Source organism: Penicillium roqueforti (genome assembly GCF_015533775.1).
Source record: "Penicillium roqueforti strain LCP96 04111 chromosome Unknown scaffold_40, whole genome shotgun sequence".
Taxonomy (NCBI): Eukaryota; Fungi; Ascomycota; class Eurotiomycetes; order Eurotiales; family Aspergillaceae; genus Penicillium; species Penicillium roqueforti.
The window spans coordinates 30,291-45,422 of NW_024067604.1; the positions used below are offsets into that span (position 1 = coordinate 30,291).

A 15,132-nucleotide genomic window follows, 5' to 3' on the forward strand; every position below is an offset into this window, starting at 1 on the left:
ACTGGTCGGGCCGAGCCACAATGTCCGGTTGTAGATGAGAATTATAGTCCGCCTTTTCCCGATATAACAACCCGGTAGCCCCGGGGAAGTGTGGAACTGTCCAGGTCAAGGGACGAGAATTGCCGGAGAGTCTGGAGAAAGGTCTATAGCTTTTTACCTTGGCCATTCTTTATAGAGCGATGAGAGGACATGGGGGATTGGAGGACTAGATCTCACACAGTCCAAAATAGTAGAAGATAGTCAAAGCGAGCAAAATCAAGTCGAAAGGCAAATCAAGTCGAATAAAGGTGCATATCGTCACCTCATCACTTCACATGTTAGGAACTCCGAACATCAACACTTCCAGTATTCCGGGGTTGCCCCTCTCAGCACTTGCCCCTCTTATAAATCGGCCGGTCCCCTCTCCAAGCTTCTCTCTTCCCCATTTCTCTCCTGTCTTCTTCCTCTCCTCCTCTCTTTCTCTACAAATACACGCATTTAATCCATCATGGTCAAGGCTGGTATGTTATTCGGCCGTTTTGTCTATCATTTGCTGATTCGTTATTAGTTGTTCTCGGAGCTGCTGGTGGCATTGGCCAGGTATGTCCCCCCACCTCATTTATCCTTCCTAGGGTTTCTTATGAACCTCAGCTAATCGACCCTCTAGCCTCTCTCCCTCTTGCTGAAGGCTTCCCCTCTCGTGGATGACCTGGCCCTCTATGACGTTGTCAACACCCCCGGTGTGGCTGCCGATCTCTCTCACATCTCCTCGGTCGCCGTACGTATATGTATACTCCTGAAGCATCATAATAAACCCGTTAACAATTTGACTAGAAAATCACTGGCTACCTCCCCAAGGATGATGGATTGAAGCTTGCTCTGACCGGTGCTGACGTCGTTGTCATCCCCGCCGGCATTCCCCGTTAGTAGATTATCCACAGATCGGGATGTGGTGTTTTTGCTAACGTATATGGTAACATCTAGGCAAACCTGGTATGACCCGTGATGATCTTTTCAAGGTCAATGCCGGAATTGTGAAGGGCCTCGTCGAGAGTATCGCCGAGTTTGCCCCCAAGGCTTTCATCCTCGTTATCTCCAACCCTGTGAACTCCACAGTCCCCATCGCCGCCGAGGTCCTCAAGGCTGCCGGTGTCTTCGACCCCAAGCGTCTGTTCGGTGTGACCACCCTGGACGTTGTCCGCGCCGAGACCTTCACTCAGGAGTTCTCCGGCGTGAAGAATGCCTCTGATGCCACCGTTCCCGTTATTGGTGGCCACTCTGGCGAGACCATTGTTCCTCTGTTCAGCAAGGTTTCCCCCAGCTTCCAGATCCCTGCTGACCGATACGATGCTCTTGTTACCCGTATGTGAACAGCCCTTTCCGTGGGAGGCGTTTACTGATATTTCACAGGTGTCCAATTCGGAGGTGACGAGGTCGTCAAGGCCAAGGATGGTGCTGGTTCCGCTACTCTGTCTATGGCCTTTGCCGGTTTCAGGTATGTTTCACCTGCTAACCCGGAGCTACCACGGTGACTGACAAATATTAGATTCGCCGAGGCTATCATCAAGGCTTCCAAGGGCGAGAAGGGCATTGTTGAGCCTACTTTCGTCTACCTGCCCGGTGTTGCTGGCGGTGATGAGATTGCCAAGGCCACCGGTCTTGACTTCTTCTCCACTCCCGTGGAACTCGGTGTAAGTCTTCAATTTTCCAATGTGTTAAAACAACTAACTGACAATGCTCGATCTAGCCCAACGGTGCCGAGAAGGCCATTAACATCCTTGACGGCGTGACTGAGCAGGAGAAGAAGCTCCTCGAGGCTTGCATCAAGGGACTCCAGGGCAACATCGAGAAGGGCATTGAGTTCGCTAAGAACTCCCCACCAAAGTAAGACCTCCCTCCCCCCAATGTCCGTTGTGCACCATGTATATCGGGTGGGCCTCTTTGTGTCGATATATTTCTCGCTAGTTTCTCCACGGGTGCGATGACACTAGAAAATGGCAGAGCGTTGCTAATCAATCTTCTCCCGGAAAGATAGGCTTTAAATGTGAGACCATGAGTTTATGAACAATGAGCAGACACGAGTAGTGTACGGCCCGAAATCAGATGGGTAGGTTTGACACACAGATATAGTAACCAACCTGCAATTTCAAGGGTTCAGATTCCACTGTTCATTTTTGCGTGTTTTCGGTATTCTGTCTCACGTAGCCAATCGACTTAGATGATGATCGATCAACGATCCTTGTAGTAGATCGCAGGAACCACAAGGTCTTGGTAAAATGGAATTGTCATAAGTCATAAGAGTAGGCGTAAATTGGTTGAGTAAAAGGGCTAGCCCAGGCCCAGGCGCAACCATTTTCATGTTCAAGGCCGAGGCTGGAGAGTTTTGATCTGGAAAGTTGCACCTGGTAGATCCGAGGTCTCGGCCTGCACGGTCGTGTTGATACCCAAATTCGCTAACGCGCCCCGGATGATACCGCAAGGAAACCAGAGGTACTAGGTCAACCCATAAGCCGAGAAATCCTCATTAATTGCAAAGGGGATGCTTACTGCCTGCGCCATGGATATTGCTTCAGTCCGCACCGCCATGCTCATCCTACCAAATGGCCGGAACGCGCTGTCTGTCAAAACGTAGACTCCCTATTTATTGATATTAGTTTAAACATCTCCGTGCAAGTGCTGTTTATGTCGCATCTCCCCAACACAGCAGTTTCTGTATTGCACATACCCGATGGTTCGTTTTCAAATTATCCACCTGTTTCTTGAATAGGACCGTCCACAGATCCTTGCAGAGAAACTTGATCACATCGAGATTATCGGTAAATCGAGGGCGATCTCGGGCAAAGCTATAGAGATCGACACGGTTTAGCGCGCTGTAGGACTGCAAGAGAAAAGCAAAGGGGCTGCAAAAGGAGATGTTTATGCTTACCGCTCCGCAAGGCCTTGACCAACACGATAGCCCAGAGACTCTAGACGAAAGAATATCGTCTCTCTCACTTCTTCATCTTCAGCTTCCTGTCCCTCCGTCGCAAGTTCCTTTGCCATACGCTCGGCCATTGGCACCAATTCTATGAGTAGGAAGTCGAAGCATGAGGAGCTGAAGACGCGGGCATTTGGATCGGCATTTGACGGGGAAGTTGAATCGAATGACATTATGGAGTCAAAGGTGACAGGATCTAAGGAAGAGGCGAATGAATAAGGGACCCGGCTGACAGAATGAGGGCGTGTTGATGAGAACTGGAAAATGGGGATTTCCGGGGGGGTGTTGGGGAGTCTAAGCTAACCCCAGGCCGGAATCCACCTGATATTGGCATTTTGATCTATACGAGAAAATAGTTAAGAAACATATATTGTGTTATTTGTAAATAAGAATAAGAGTGATGGTCAAATATATTTCCAGGCTAATTGACCGGTCAAAACTAGAATGATACAATCAATCCCTCCTAGATACGTAGCCACTTGTGATATCTTGAAGACTCCCCCCCTACCCCGCCAGAAACTCCATGGAAATATGCATCAGAAAGAGAAACGATCAAGGCTTTGGTCGTCAGATTGACTAGGATAAGAATCGAAATTCATGGTGGGTACGACCCGCCATTCAGAGGGCTGCTGGCGGGCGGGACATGGTAATCCTGACGAGAAAAAGCCCGGGATGGCAGACTTGTAGCTGGCCTTTTAGGAGGTGGAAGAGGGGACTCGTCATCTTCATCACCACTTTCAGTAAGGTCGATGACCTGAGCAATAGGTCGTTTTTTGCTGGACATGCGCATCGCGGAGGACGGGGTGGATGCCTCTCGTGACTGTGACTGTGCAGGTGTTCGTTCCAGGGCGACGGTCGTGGGTCCCGGTTCCTGTTTTACAACGGGCATCCCTGGTTCGCTGATCTCGATCAAGTCGTCATCGTCATCTGACGCGGGAGTCATCCCTCCCAATTTCGTCGCGTCGGAATCAGTGGGGCTTGACCATACGCCGTCGGGTTCAACGATGACTTGGTCGGTATCTGGTGACGTTGACTGAAGGATGTCATCAACGTACCTATACGACCAGTTAGGAAAAGAAACAGATATGCCGAGGAAGGGGGTTTAGACTTACTGGTCAACTTGGAGAGACTCAAAGCTAGTTGATTTGGAACACACAGGGCAGGTCCAAGTTGGTGCTTGTTTTTGCAATTCAAGGAATGAAGACGCATCAAAGCATTGGTTGTGTGTGCAAACAATGGAGCGGCAGGGTACTTGGATGCGGAGGGTAGATAAAGGGCATTTAAGTGACATGACACTTGATGTCGCGACAATGTCCGAGTCATTTGCGCGATTTCGCACTGAGGATCGAAATTAGCATAGTCTGACCCAAGGGAATAGGAGGGGATCTTACTTTCGCGCAAGACTTGCTCCTTCGAGATGAGTTTCCGTGTCTTCAACTGCGAGACAAGATCATCAGTCGGATGCTGCTTCACGAGGTTGGCAAGCGCGAAGAATTTCTGTGCAAACAGGAGTTAGTCAACCGGCCTAACAGATGCTCTATCGAGTATAAAGGGAACAAGCTCAACCTTTTGCGTCAATGCGTAAGTCATGACAATATTATTAGGATAATTTGGCTTTTTACGGATCCAGTTGGTCACATCTGCAGGTTGTGTGGTGCCCGGCCTATTTTTCAGGCCTCTGAGATTAGCTTTGACTTCATCGAGATTGACTTTGAGCTCCACTTGATGTGGAAATGCGATATCCGACTTGGTGTATTGTGTGAGACCTGAATCACCGGCGCAATAAACCATCACTCGAAGATTTGAGTCCGTTTGCAGCCTATAGGCAACTTGCTGAGATAGCATGACCTTCAGTTCAACACTATCCCGCGTTTGTTCGCGTACTAGGTAAAATTAGACATAGACCCTCAACAAGCTTCACAGATAGATAGTGACATACCTTTACATTCCACGACTGCAGTCAAAGGCTCTAGGATTGTATAAAATGGACTTTCTTTGAAAATCAAAGGACCTGGAGATTTATGAGCGGCCGCAGGAGGTTTCATGAGAGGAGCACTCGGACCAGAGTATGAGTGAGGTGACATGGAAACCCCGAGCGGCGCGGATCGAGCCTGTGCAGGAGATTGAGAGACAGGCGGTGGCTGGTATTGTGGTCTAGCGGGTGATTGATACGGCACGGTGTTTGGAAAAGCAGTAGCACGGATGCGCCGAGCTAGAGCATCGAAACTGACAGGGTCAGATTCTGCGAGAGATTGGATTCCTATTTCGTCGGTCAATGTACGGATCGCTGCAAGAATGGGATGTGAAGCAGAGATTTGAAGATCAAATGAACAAGTCATAATAAGAGTTAGGGAGAGTTGACGAACGTTGGATAATGCGAAACTGTAGGGTTGCCTTCAACCCGGATACCTGGAGGCCCTCATACCTCAACAAATCTTTCAGTTGTGGATTTGTAAGGGGCTTGATAAAGGCTGTCAGTGTCGCGACCTCTGACGACAGGCTGGTCGACATGACTGCTTCACAGATAAGAGGAGTGCGAAAGCAATCAAGGTGGACTTGGTTCAGGGTTCCTCGAAAGACAAGGGTCCGATTCAGCCAGGCCAATTGTAAGGGTTCTGCATCGATACATCTCTTGACTGGAGTGAAATGTTAGAGAAAGGCCACAAACCCCAGCCATAAAAGGGTGAGGTCAAGTCGACAAAGCCTCGGAGGTGTACCTTGGGAAGTGCGGTCTCCGGATGACATAAGACGAGCCTATCGGGGGGGAAAAAAAAGTTGATTGTGTTATCAGTTGACTATTTTATTTCCCATCCGACGTCTTGGTCTATATCCTCAAGTGTTGATACCATATTTACCTTATTCTTCCCATTATCTTTTTCTTCTATCCTCATACAATGGCGAAAAGTGTTCGAGCCAGCGTTTCCAAGCGCAACAGAGCCAATCTGCGCAAGAAGGTCTTTGGCCCACTGGTTGATGCCAGAACCGAGAGACTCGCTGCCAAACTACAGGAGCTTGCATCACAGCCACGGCCTGAAGCTCCTGTGAAATCAAAGATGGACCTGGACGAGGCTGGTATGTATACTACCATCCCTCTTCTAAGGATACCGACTAACTTCGTATTCCGTATTAGCCGAAGCAGCCAAGGCTCAGACTGGTGACAGTGAAGGTTAGTCTATGACAATCCAGCATTTGAATCTTCACTTTTTGCTTTGAACTGCAGAACGCTTACCCAACACAGAGATGGATATCGACGCAATCAAGAGCTCTAAGAAGAAGCCGGCACGTGTGCAAAAGCGCAACCAGAAGCCCCGCAACTCGATTGTCTTTCAAAAGCGTCTATCTACGACCAAGAAGGGACCTAAGAGGAAGTGAGGCCTGTGCCGAGTGAGGGCAATGAATGGATTTGACGAGATGTGGTGGCGGAGAAGAAAAAGGCGTTTGGGAGTCTACAATTACACCTGCAATTCACGTACATATGTTTTATAGTCTGTGCCTGATATACCATACCTTTCATTCAAAGCTTGACATATTGGATTTTGCTCAGTGGAAGAAAAGCAACCCTAGCACACTGTGGCTGGAGCAGGGTCGATGTAGATCTAATTCTTAATTCACCGACAAGCAACCCTAGTCAAGATCAGTTGGCTAGTTCATGCATTCATCCGGCGCTGTTAAGTTCTAGCCCCTGAATGATTGTTGAATCTTTGAACTAATGTCAATAGTATTATTACAATAACTATACCTAATGTTGTACAAGGTACTCGAGAAGGCGGTGTGGTGATGCGCGACGATCATAAATATAATTCTGCCTCCCTTTGGATCCCCCGGACAGTTCGACAGGTGCAGCTGATTCGGGGTCTCTTTACATAAAATTTGTTCTGCCAGAGCTAACATCAAGTCAATTTGCAAAAATGGCGGGCTTCCGCAGTTGGACGACAGTCATTGCCAATTTGCTGGTGCCCGTGGGCATACTCACCTTCTCTTCAGGGTTCTTCCCTTATAAACCGTTGATCCCTGGATTAGCGACTTTTGATGAAACCGGCCAGAATGTCATAGTGCCTGCGGCTTTTGATAAAGTTATCTTCATGGTTGTTGATGCGCTGAGGAGGTATGATTTGAATAATTCAACTCCGAGCTATATCAGTAACTAACAAGGTGCTCACATATAGCGACTTTGTATATTCGAACGAGTCGGGTTTCTTGTTTACACAGAGGTGGGTGTCGCTTTTGAAATACACCATTTATTCGTTCGAAACAAGTGACTGATTGGATACTAGCTTGATCCGGTCCGGTGCTGCATTGCCATTCACTGCCTATGCAAGCGCTCCAACTGTCACAATGCCTCGATTAAAAGCTATCACAACTGGTTCAGTTCCATCTTTTCTAGATGTTATTCTCAATATCGCAGAATCGGATACCTCGTCAACACTGGCATACCAGGACACCTGGTTGGCACAATTGAAGGCTACAGGAGGACGGCTTGTGATGTATGGGGATGATACCTGGCTCAAGCTCTTCCCGGGAATGTTTGACCGAGCTGATGGAACTACAAGCTTCTTCGTGTCGGTCAGTTGTACTTTAGGTGTTTGTGTATCCGCAGTATTAGTATTGAAACTGAGATTCTCCTCGCAGGACTTCACGGAAGTAGACCATAATGTGACTCGACACGTTCCTCACGAGCTTGCCCAGGATGACTGGTCTGCTCTGATAATGCATTACCTAGGTCTCGATCACATAGGACATAAGGCTGGCCCCAAAAGGTAAATTCAGCTCCCGATTTCATTATTAGCTGCTCTCTATCCTCTAACTCTCCTAGTCCATTCATGATACCGAAACAGCACGAGATGGACTCTGTGGTGACTGAAATCTATACCGCAATGCAGCAACAAGATCATCTTCAATCCACACTTTTCGTGTTGTGCGGAGATCATGGCATGAACGAGGCTGGAAACCATGGCGGGTCATCTGCTGGAGAAACATCCCCCGCGTTACTTTTCATTTCACCCAAGTTTGAAGCCTTGGGTGGCCGAAGAGAAAGCCCAGTGGAACCGTCGGGTGATATGCAGTACTACCAAACGGTTGAGCAGGCGGACATTGCTCCGACCTTGGCGGGGCTTCTTGGTATCCCAATTCCTTTAAACAGTCTTGGGGTATTCATCCCAGAATTTTTAGAGATGTGGGATCATGGTATGTAATCTATTCCTAATGGCGTCCAAGCGAAGAAAGATCCGGAACTGACTCGGGAACAGGTTCTCATAAACTTCGAATCTTATATCAAAATGCTGAGCAGCTGCTGAACACGTTGACAACAACATTCCCTGGATCTACGTTTGGCCCCGATAGTCCTACATCCTGTGCTCCAGGACTTCCATCAGGTATTGAGGGAGCTCAATGTGCGTGGGCTCGAGTCCAGCAACTTCTCTCAGGTAGGGATGAAGCAGATGATTCTTACTCTACAGCTGGCCCCGATTTGCTGCAATTTTTAAGGATTGCACAGGAAGTTATGAGTCGTACTGCCAGTAACTACGATGTCTCCAGACTCATTCTGGGCTTGTTGATCACGGGGATTGCAGGCCTGCTTGTCCTTCCGGCCACATACAAGGAATGCACACGTCACGGATCTTCCGGGATGTTTTTGACGCTTATGATCATCACCTGTGGGATGATGATGTTTGCTAGTAGCTATGTGGAAGAAGAGCAGCAGTTCTGGTATTGGATCTGCTCGGGGTGGATTGTCTACCTGCACATGAAATCGCAATCGTCTGCAAAGCCGCTCTCACACAAACGCTCTGGATTATTATTATATTGGTCTGACAAATGTATCATTCTTGTGCTCGCCATCACCCAGCGGCTCTTGCGACGATGGAACCAAACTGGTCAGAAATTCGCGGCCGAGCCTGATATTGCTCGCACATTCTTTGCACGCCACCCGGAAATCTTCTGGGGTCTTTTTATCCTCGCGTACGTGGATGCCGGTCGTCATCTTCTCGGGAGTATACCAATCCCTGGATTATTGAGGCTAGGTGTCTTGGCCCCCTCCGCGTTGGCCTTTACGTTCAAATTGCACTTTGTGACTTCGGAATCGCCCGAACTCCTTGATGGGACATTCATCTCGCAAATCATGAAGGAATGGCCCTACAGTCTATCATTGGTCTTGCATGCCAGGCTCGTGTTTTACGGACTTGCTGTCGTTGTCCTACTATCGCTCTTTGCCGGAAAACGATCAAGAGTCCCCCGAGGTAAGCCCACACATGCGCTAGATTGCCTCTGAGCTTGGAGGTCATTACTGACCAGACTCTGTAGTACCATATGATACAATCCATGAAGCTCTGCACATCTTCCTAATGACGCAGTCCCGTGCCACTAACGTCCCCCTGTTCCTAATTTTCCGAATCCAGGCCGGCATTCTCTCTTCCATGAACCTCACAGGGATTGAGGTGACAATCACAACCTTGATCTTCCAATATATGACGTTCTTCGCGTTTGGCGGATCCAATGCAATCTCCTCTGTAGACCTTGCTAGTGGATATAACGGTGTTGACAGCTACAGCGTGGTGTTGGTGGGAGTTCTCACCTTTGCGAGCAACTGGGCAGGGCCTATCTGGTGGGCATCACAAAGCCATCGTCTCCGGCCGAAGAGTCCCGTAGGACAAGACCCCTCGGCACTGTTGACATTCCATGTTGCCGTGTCCTTGGTTTCTGTCATGGCCGCCTGTACAGCCCTCCGGACGCATCTTTTCATCTGGACCGTTTTCTCGCCCAAGTATCTCTACAGTATGGCGTGGGCCACTGCCAATCATGTTGGTGTCAATTTATTGGGCGAGGTTATTTTCTCTCGATCGCGATCTCGTCATTCTTCATAAACATTTTAGCTTCAAAATACATGCCTGGACATCCCTTGGAATCCGCAAAAGAAAAGAAAACACTGTACATAAGAGGGGTATGAGATTCAAAATAAACCGCTGAATAAGTCATCAATAGCGTTCTTCTTCTTCTTCTTTTTCGATGTACTTTTTGAAACAGCGTCATCTGTAGGCCTTTCCGTGGGCTTCTCAGAAACCTTGGAGGCCTTGGGGACCTTGAAATCAGACTGGGAAATCTTGACCGGGGTGACTGGCGTATTGTCAATGCGACGAATGCGTTCCCCAAGATCTTCCCGATCTTTCTTGACAGGAGCAATCTTGGACCTTGTCACAGGTTGCATCTTCAGCTGGTGACTGATCCCGGTGACTTTGGACAGTCGGGCCAACGCAGCTAAAAGTACGATTCCAAGGGTCGAGAACTGGTTATCGGTAACGACAGTTGAGAAAGCGCTAAGAATACAGTTAGCTTGATTTTTCCACGTAGGACTTTTCTTTTTATCATACATGTAACATCTTGGGATTACGTGCGTGGCCAGATGAGTGGTCACCCCCGATCGGGCGGAATCCAAAGTGGCGCGTTTCAAGATGGATAGCCATTTCCACCATTTTGTTCGGCGATGTTGATTCTTGTTGCGATGAAAGATCAGATGTAGCATTGAGTGGACTTCCAGAATTTCCTTGGAGTCCATGGTTGGTGAGATGGAAAAGATGAAAAGATTTTCCCGTGGATTCTACGGTTTTACCTGTCTACTTTGTAAGTGACTGGGAGACAATAACTAACTATTCATTTCATTTGACTAACTCCATCCCCTGTTTTTGGATTTTCGGATTTTCGAAATAGAAAGAGTAAGAATAAAAAGCAGACGCAGAAGCCATGAAAAGGAAAAAAGCTGGGAAAAAAGCTCGAGCAATGAATCGTGAGAGATCACAATTAAAGGCACAATTCCGAAAGACCATCGAAATGTGCAATCTCAGCTTTGAAACAGCGAGTAGGCAAGGCTTGCACAGAGCCATTCTGAGCAACTCTTCCCTTTGCCGTTGCCTCTGAATGAGTCCCTCTGTCGTGGCGTAGAGGAACAATCGAGGATGTTGAAGGAGCAAAGAGGGAAGAGGATGCAATTGTCAGTGTAGCATCATCTGTCGGATTTGTTTCTTTTTTCGTTATTTTTTGGATTTTGTCGGATAATTCAATAAACAAAGCGGTCGCGAGACTCTGTGCCTGTCATTGTGTAAGTATGAAACAATCTGATCAGTCAGGAACCATTGGCTTACAGAATGTCATGTCCAGTTGCTGCAGTATGACCCGTTCGCATAGCCCCTGTAGGAGGAGCTTAATTTTTCTCCGGCTTGAATTGACGGTCCTCTGCCTTCAACGGAGATGACTTCATCGGAGAAAACTCGCCAGGACCATGCTGGACCGAGCGTCCGCCAGACTGCCGGGGAGTGCGGATCGACGATGGTCGACTCCGAGGAGTCTGGTTCAAGGGCTGGGACCGAGGAGTCTGGTTGAAGGATCCAGACTGAGGACGCGTGCGGTTGGAGCGAGGTGTACTGGGAGCTCGTTTCCGGGGTGAATAGAGGCCTGTGAAAGGGTCAGAATACGTCCACAAGCCAAAGGGCACAATATCTTACCTTGCTGAGTGGTGCTGGCAACCGAACGACGGAGCTTACTGGCATCATTGGGGCCGGGGAAAGTCGCTTCGGTGCCTGCACGGGGGCCATCGACATGGAAGAGCTATATTCAGTCAATACCGGCACCGGAATCGGGGAGGGGGGGGGAGGTGAAAGCTTAAACCTACTCGGGGTCGCTCTTCATGAGGACGGGTCATAACGTTGCTGTTTCGGAACTTATTCACAAGAGCTTCCCTACCTTGAAGTGCTATTGAAACTTGTTAGATATCATTCCCACTGACTATGGATGGGACACAAACTGGCGTAAGAAACTTGAGCTATCTTCTCGGAGATGCAGTCGGGCCTGTAATTGTCTCGAGTCAGCGAAAATGCACTTTTTGGGGGAAGATAGGAAGCAGCATACCAAGCCTTGCCCTCTCGAGCGTGTACGAGCTAAGGAAAATTGGTAAGTAGATGTCACACACTGATACATGGTATAACTCACATTGACAATGTCAATTGCCTGTAAATTATGTTAGTATAATGTCAGAAAAAAGAGACATCAGATGAAAAGGATGCCTGACGAAAGTAAGGCCAGCAAAAAATACTCACATCAGCGAAATTCATGAACGCATAACCAACGCTAGAAGGACAAATGGTAAGTAAAATTGGAAGCCAACAATTATCAAGCAATCAGAACTTACTTGCAATGATGGGTAAAATCTGTGGGTCGAATTAGCATGAACAAGACAATAAACCATGGAGAAGCACTTACCCATGCGCAGGTAGAGGAAGTCATACTTCCCATGACTGGACTCGTCTAGGATGGTCTTCAACTGGTCCTATTGAATGATAGAATTAGCCTTCCTGATTTTCATAAGATAACGGAGATAATCATACCGAAGTGATTTTGTTGGGAATGTTGCGTATCATAACCTGTAACGAGACAAAATGTGAGAAACCGGTCTTGCAGCAGAGGGGAGAAGACTTACGGTGCTGCGAACATCTAGTCCTTGTTTGATTCGGTCAAGGTCAATAGCATGCTCTCCACTCGTCTGACCTTCATCAGAAACTGGAGAGATGTCAACCTTCTCGTCGATCTCGTTCTCCTTGGACACGAGGTGGTACGGTGTCACAGGGCTCCGAGGGGAGCCAAAGCTGGCAGTTCGATAGCGAGGCAAAACAGGAACCTCTTCACGTGCATCAATAGAAACATTGAAATGAAGACTCTGCAGAAACCCAATATTAGCATTTCAAAGAACACAAAAGCAAGTGAAAAAGGAAAAAAAGGAACAACATACATCAAGCCTGAACCCACCGAGGCAGGAAAAAGCATAAGCTGCATGACGCTTGTTGAAATATTCGACTTGGTATCGACTCATGCTCGTTCCATTCTCGGTAAGCTTGCAAGAGCGCAGGGTGCCAAGGGAAGCGACGACTTGGTTGACAATCTCTTCCACGGGTTCCACGAGCCACTTGCTTGGGATGGTGTACACAGAAAGCAGAAATGCACCACCCTGAGGCACAGAGACAGAGGAAACGGCTCCATTGGATCCATTGGATCCATTGAAAGTGGCAATGTCGTCGTAACTGGCCGGGAAGACGCGCCAGCTAGGACGAGTTAGGCGGATTTTGTTCATGGCGTGGACAGCCTCCCGAAGATCGCCAAACGAAAAAGAAAAGACGCCCCTAGCCTCAAGGTGCTTGAGACAAACAGTCTCAAGGGAAGGATATTCCTCGATCTTGTTAAAGTCAGCTTTGGTCCATCCCATGAGATCATATTGTAACTTACCGGGAACATCATAGCAATAGAGCGGTGGGGGGTGTCGAGAGGGACATGCTGCACAATAAAGCTGCGATGTTTCTCAACAACATCATTAGTCCCAGCGGCGGGAGATCGTGGAGACGCGTCGGTTGTACCAGTGGCACGACGAGCTTGGTTACTGGGGGAGATATGGGCCAGTGCATTGGTAGGGGAGGCAACATTGGTATCTCCGACTGCAGAATCAGCGGCTGCGAGCAATCTAGATAAAAAATCCGGTGTCGTATTGTATTCATAGTTAATGTCGTCACGGGATGGTGAGTACCGAACATTGGCAATACCTGCCTGAACAGGAGAGTACTCAGATGCCAAACGCGCCTGAGCGCGAGTCAACGAATGAGGCGAGTATTGAGTTTGATTCAGTGACCGAGATGCCTGGGCATGGGAAGGCGAGTATAGCATTCCACCGGGACCAGCTCCTGCAGGGGACACCTGGGGTGAGACAGGCGAGGGCTGGAATTTGCCAATTGACGCGCGAGCTGCCTGGGTGCAAGTCACCCGAGGCGAAACAGGCGAGTACTTGTACTCGTTGCCTGAGATGCGAGTGTTCGCATGGTCAGTGGTAGCAGGCACTGGATAGGCATAGCAAGAAGCAGAGCTTGCAGTGGTAGTTTGAGACGAAGGGATGCTAGGCGCAGACCCTTTCTCATCGATCCAACCAGCAAATGGATCACTATAACACATTAACGTACTTAGGGCTTGGATCATCAATATATAAAACCAGGACAAGTATCCTACCTAGTCGGACGAATGGTCGCCATTCCAGGAAGGGAGCCAGGGTTGGCTCGGTGAGCGAAAGCATCATACCCCATCGGATTGAATGCAGTAAGCTGCTTCGATGGCGATCCTCGAGTTGGAGAAGACCCTTCCATGTTCAATACTAAATCAATGAGAAGGTCAGGAATCGAGAGTCATATTAGAAAGACATGTAGACATACAAGCTAGCAAGTTGTTCAGTCCAAGCAGCGAGGAAAGGGCAGTGTGACCCTAGTGATAGAAAGTAGCAGTAAATGGCAGCAAGATTATTTTTAAAAAAAAGAGCCACGGGAAATAAAAGAGAAGAGAGGAATCGTTGGTGGGCACAGTTCTTTTATATGTCAAGACCGCGACTCATACTCGGGATACGTTTCGAGAGAACCAATGGGACGATGTGATTGTGCAACGGCAGAGCGACTCATTGCGTGCGAACAAGATACCGCGACAGAGCGACTCATTGAGTTCGACCACAGCGCAGCAGAACGACTCACAAAGTGCGACCAAGATATTGCTGAATAGATCCCAACGAACGACGAACGAACGAAGTCCCAACAAGAATTCAATGATTGGCCCCCAATGAAAGTAAAATATAGCCTAGTTGAGCGCACGAGTCGTCCTTTATCTTGCTGGTTCTCTAGTAGCCTTCACTATCGCAGTGTCTCCAATCTTCATACAAGGCCCGTGGAATGACTCGCTGTGATCCTTCATCAGCGATACTATCATAGTAAAAAATCTTGTTCACAATTACAGACCAGCCATAGATAGTAAATCACAATCATCCAATTCATATCTTTCTCAATGAGAAGTTTCATGTCGCTTGTCAACAGTGTGGGAGATCACTGCTCTCTGTCTTACTTTGTAAATAAGGTGGTTATCAGATGCGTTGGTCCCATAGTCTCTCGGCTGCTAAGAATATTGAGCAAATTGTGGTAGAACAATGCTAAAGAACAAAGAGACCATGGCATATAGAAAAAGGAAAAGGAAGGAAAAGGAAGATTGTTATACACTTGATATGGCTAAGGTTCAGGCTAGTGATAACGCTAGTACAGAGTGGGATTAGCCTTTTAGAAAGCGGCAGATCGAACATTTGACCGCCTACGGACGTCAACGAGTAACATAAGCTTGAG

The 15,132-nt window shown here is 48.1% G+C and overlaps 7 protein-coding genes across 7 annotated transcripts; 3 read left to right on the top strand and 4 right to left on the bottom strand.

Annotated features, from left to right (window-relative positions):
• Positions 1 to 487: 487 nt before the first annotated feature.
• Positions 488 to 2,014, top strand: LCP9604111_8994 (malate dehydrogenase; the record flags this gene model as incomplete). The annotated part of the gene is made up of 9 exons (XM_039077198.1): positions 488 to 500; positions 548 to 579; positions 647 to 757; positions 814 to 901; positions 964 to 1,341; positions 1,390 to 1,474; positions 1,526 to 1,670; positions 1,727 to 1,863; positions 2,011 to 2,014. The coding sequence occupies 9 exons, from the start codon at positions 488 to 490 to the stop codon at positions 2,012 to 2,014; spliced, it is 993 nt and encodes a 330-aa protein (XP_038924961.1).
• A 326-nt stretch (positions 2,015 to 2,340) lies between these two features.
• On the bottom strand, positions 2,341 to 3,129 carry LCP9604111_8995 (trafficking protein particle complex subunit; the record flags this gene model as incomplete). The annotated part of the gene is made up of 4 exons (XM_039077199.1): positions 2,341 to 2,472; positions 2,527 to 2,616; positions 2,705 to 2,822; positions 2,906 to 3,129. 4 exons carry the CDS (start codon positions 3,127 to 3,129, stop codon positions 2,341 to 2,343), a joined length of 564 nt encoding a protein of 187 aa, XP_038924962.1.
• Positions 3,130 to 3,551: 422 nt separating this feature from the next.
• Positions 3,552 to 5,467, bottom strand: LCP9604111_8996 (transcriptional regulator family: Zinc finger, MIZ-type; the record flags this gene model as incomplete). Its single annotated transcript, XM_039077200.1, has 6 exons — positions 3,552 to 4,011; positions 4,069 to 4,294; positions 4,348 to 4,453; positions 4,523 to 4,839; positions 4,896 to 5,216; positions 5,323 to 5,467. 6 exons carry the CDS (start codon positions 5,465 to 5,467, stop codon positions 3,552 to 3,554), a joined length of 1,575 nt encoding a protein of 524 aa, XP_038924963.1.
• Positions 5,468 to 5,850: 383 nt separating this feature from the next.
• Positions 5,851 to 6,328, top strand: LCP9604111_8997 (DUF2423 domain-containing protein; the record flags this gene model as incomplete). Its single annotated transcript, XM_039077201.1, has 3 exons — positions 5,851 to 6,028; positions 6,087 to 6,122; positions 6,195 to 6,328. 3 exons carry the CDS (start codon positions 5,851 to 5,853, stop codon positions 6,326 to 6,328), a joined length of 348 nt encoding a protein of 115 aa, XP_038924964.1.
• A 536-nt stretch (positions 6,329 to 6,864) lies between these two features.
• On the top strand, positions 6,865 to 9,816 carry las21 (mannose-ethanolamine phosphotransferase LAS21; the record flags this gene model as incomplete). The annotated part of the gene is made up of 7 exons (XM_039077202.1): positions 6,865 to 7,061; positions 7,123 to 7,167; positions 7,231 to 7,519; positions 7,586 to 7,713; positions 7,770 to 8,140; positions 8,203 to 9,192; positions 9,257 to 9,816. The coding sequence occupies 7 exons, from the start codon at positions 6,865 to 6,867 to the stop codon at positions 9,814 to 9,816; spliced, it is 2,580 nt and encodes an 859-aa protein (XP_038924965.1).
• Positions 9,817 to 9,902: 86 nt separating this feature from the next.
• LCP9604111_8999 (uncharacterized protein) lies at positions 9,903 to 10,505 on the bottom strand (the record flags this gene model as incomplete). The annotated part of the gene is made up of 2 exons (XM_039077203.1): positions 9,903 to 10,266; positions 10,321 to 10,505. The coding sequence occupies 2 exons, from the start codon at positions 10,503 to 10,505 to the stop codon at positions 9,903 to 9,905; spliced, it is 549 nt and encodes a 182-aa protein (XP_038924966.1).
• Positions 10,506 to 11,147: 642 nt separating this feature from the next.
• On the bottom strand, positions 11,148 to 14,817 carry LCP9604111_9000 (putative meiosis protein MEI2; the record flags this gene model as incomplete). The annotated part of the gene is made up of 18 exons (XM_039077207.1): positions 11,148 to 11,398; positions 11,449 to 11,551; positions 11,616 to 11,695; positions 11,748 to 11,791; positions 11,852 to 11,880; positions 11,933 to 11,950; positions 12,040 to 12,070; positions 12,132 to 12,150; positions 12,203 to 12,269; positions 12,328 to 12,363; positions 12,420 to 12,656; positions 12,729 to 13,169; positions 13,220 to 13,922; positions 13,988 to 14,129; positions 14,188 to 14,236; positions 14,366 to 14,516; positions 14,680 to 14,699; positions 14,758 to 14,817. 18 exons carry the CDS (start codon positions 14,815 to 14,817, stop codon positions 11,148 to 11,150), a joined length of 2,481 nt encoding a protein of 826 aa, XP_038924967.1.
• Between the last annotated feature and the right edge of the window lie 315 nt (positions 14,818 to 15,132).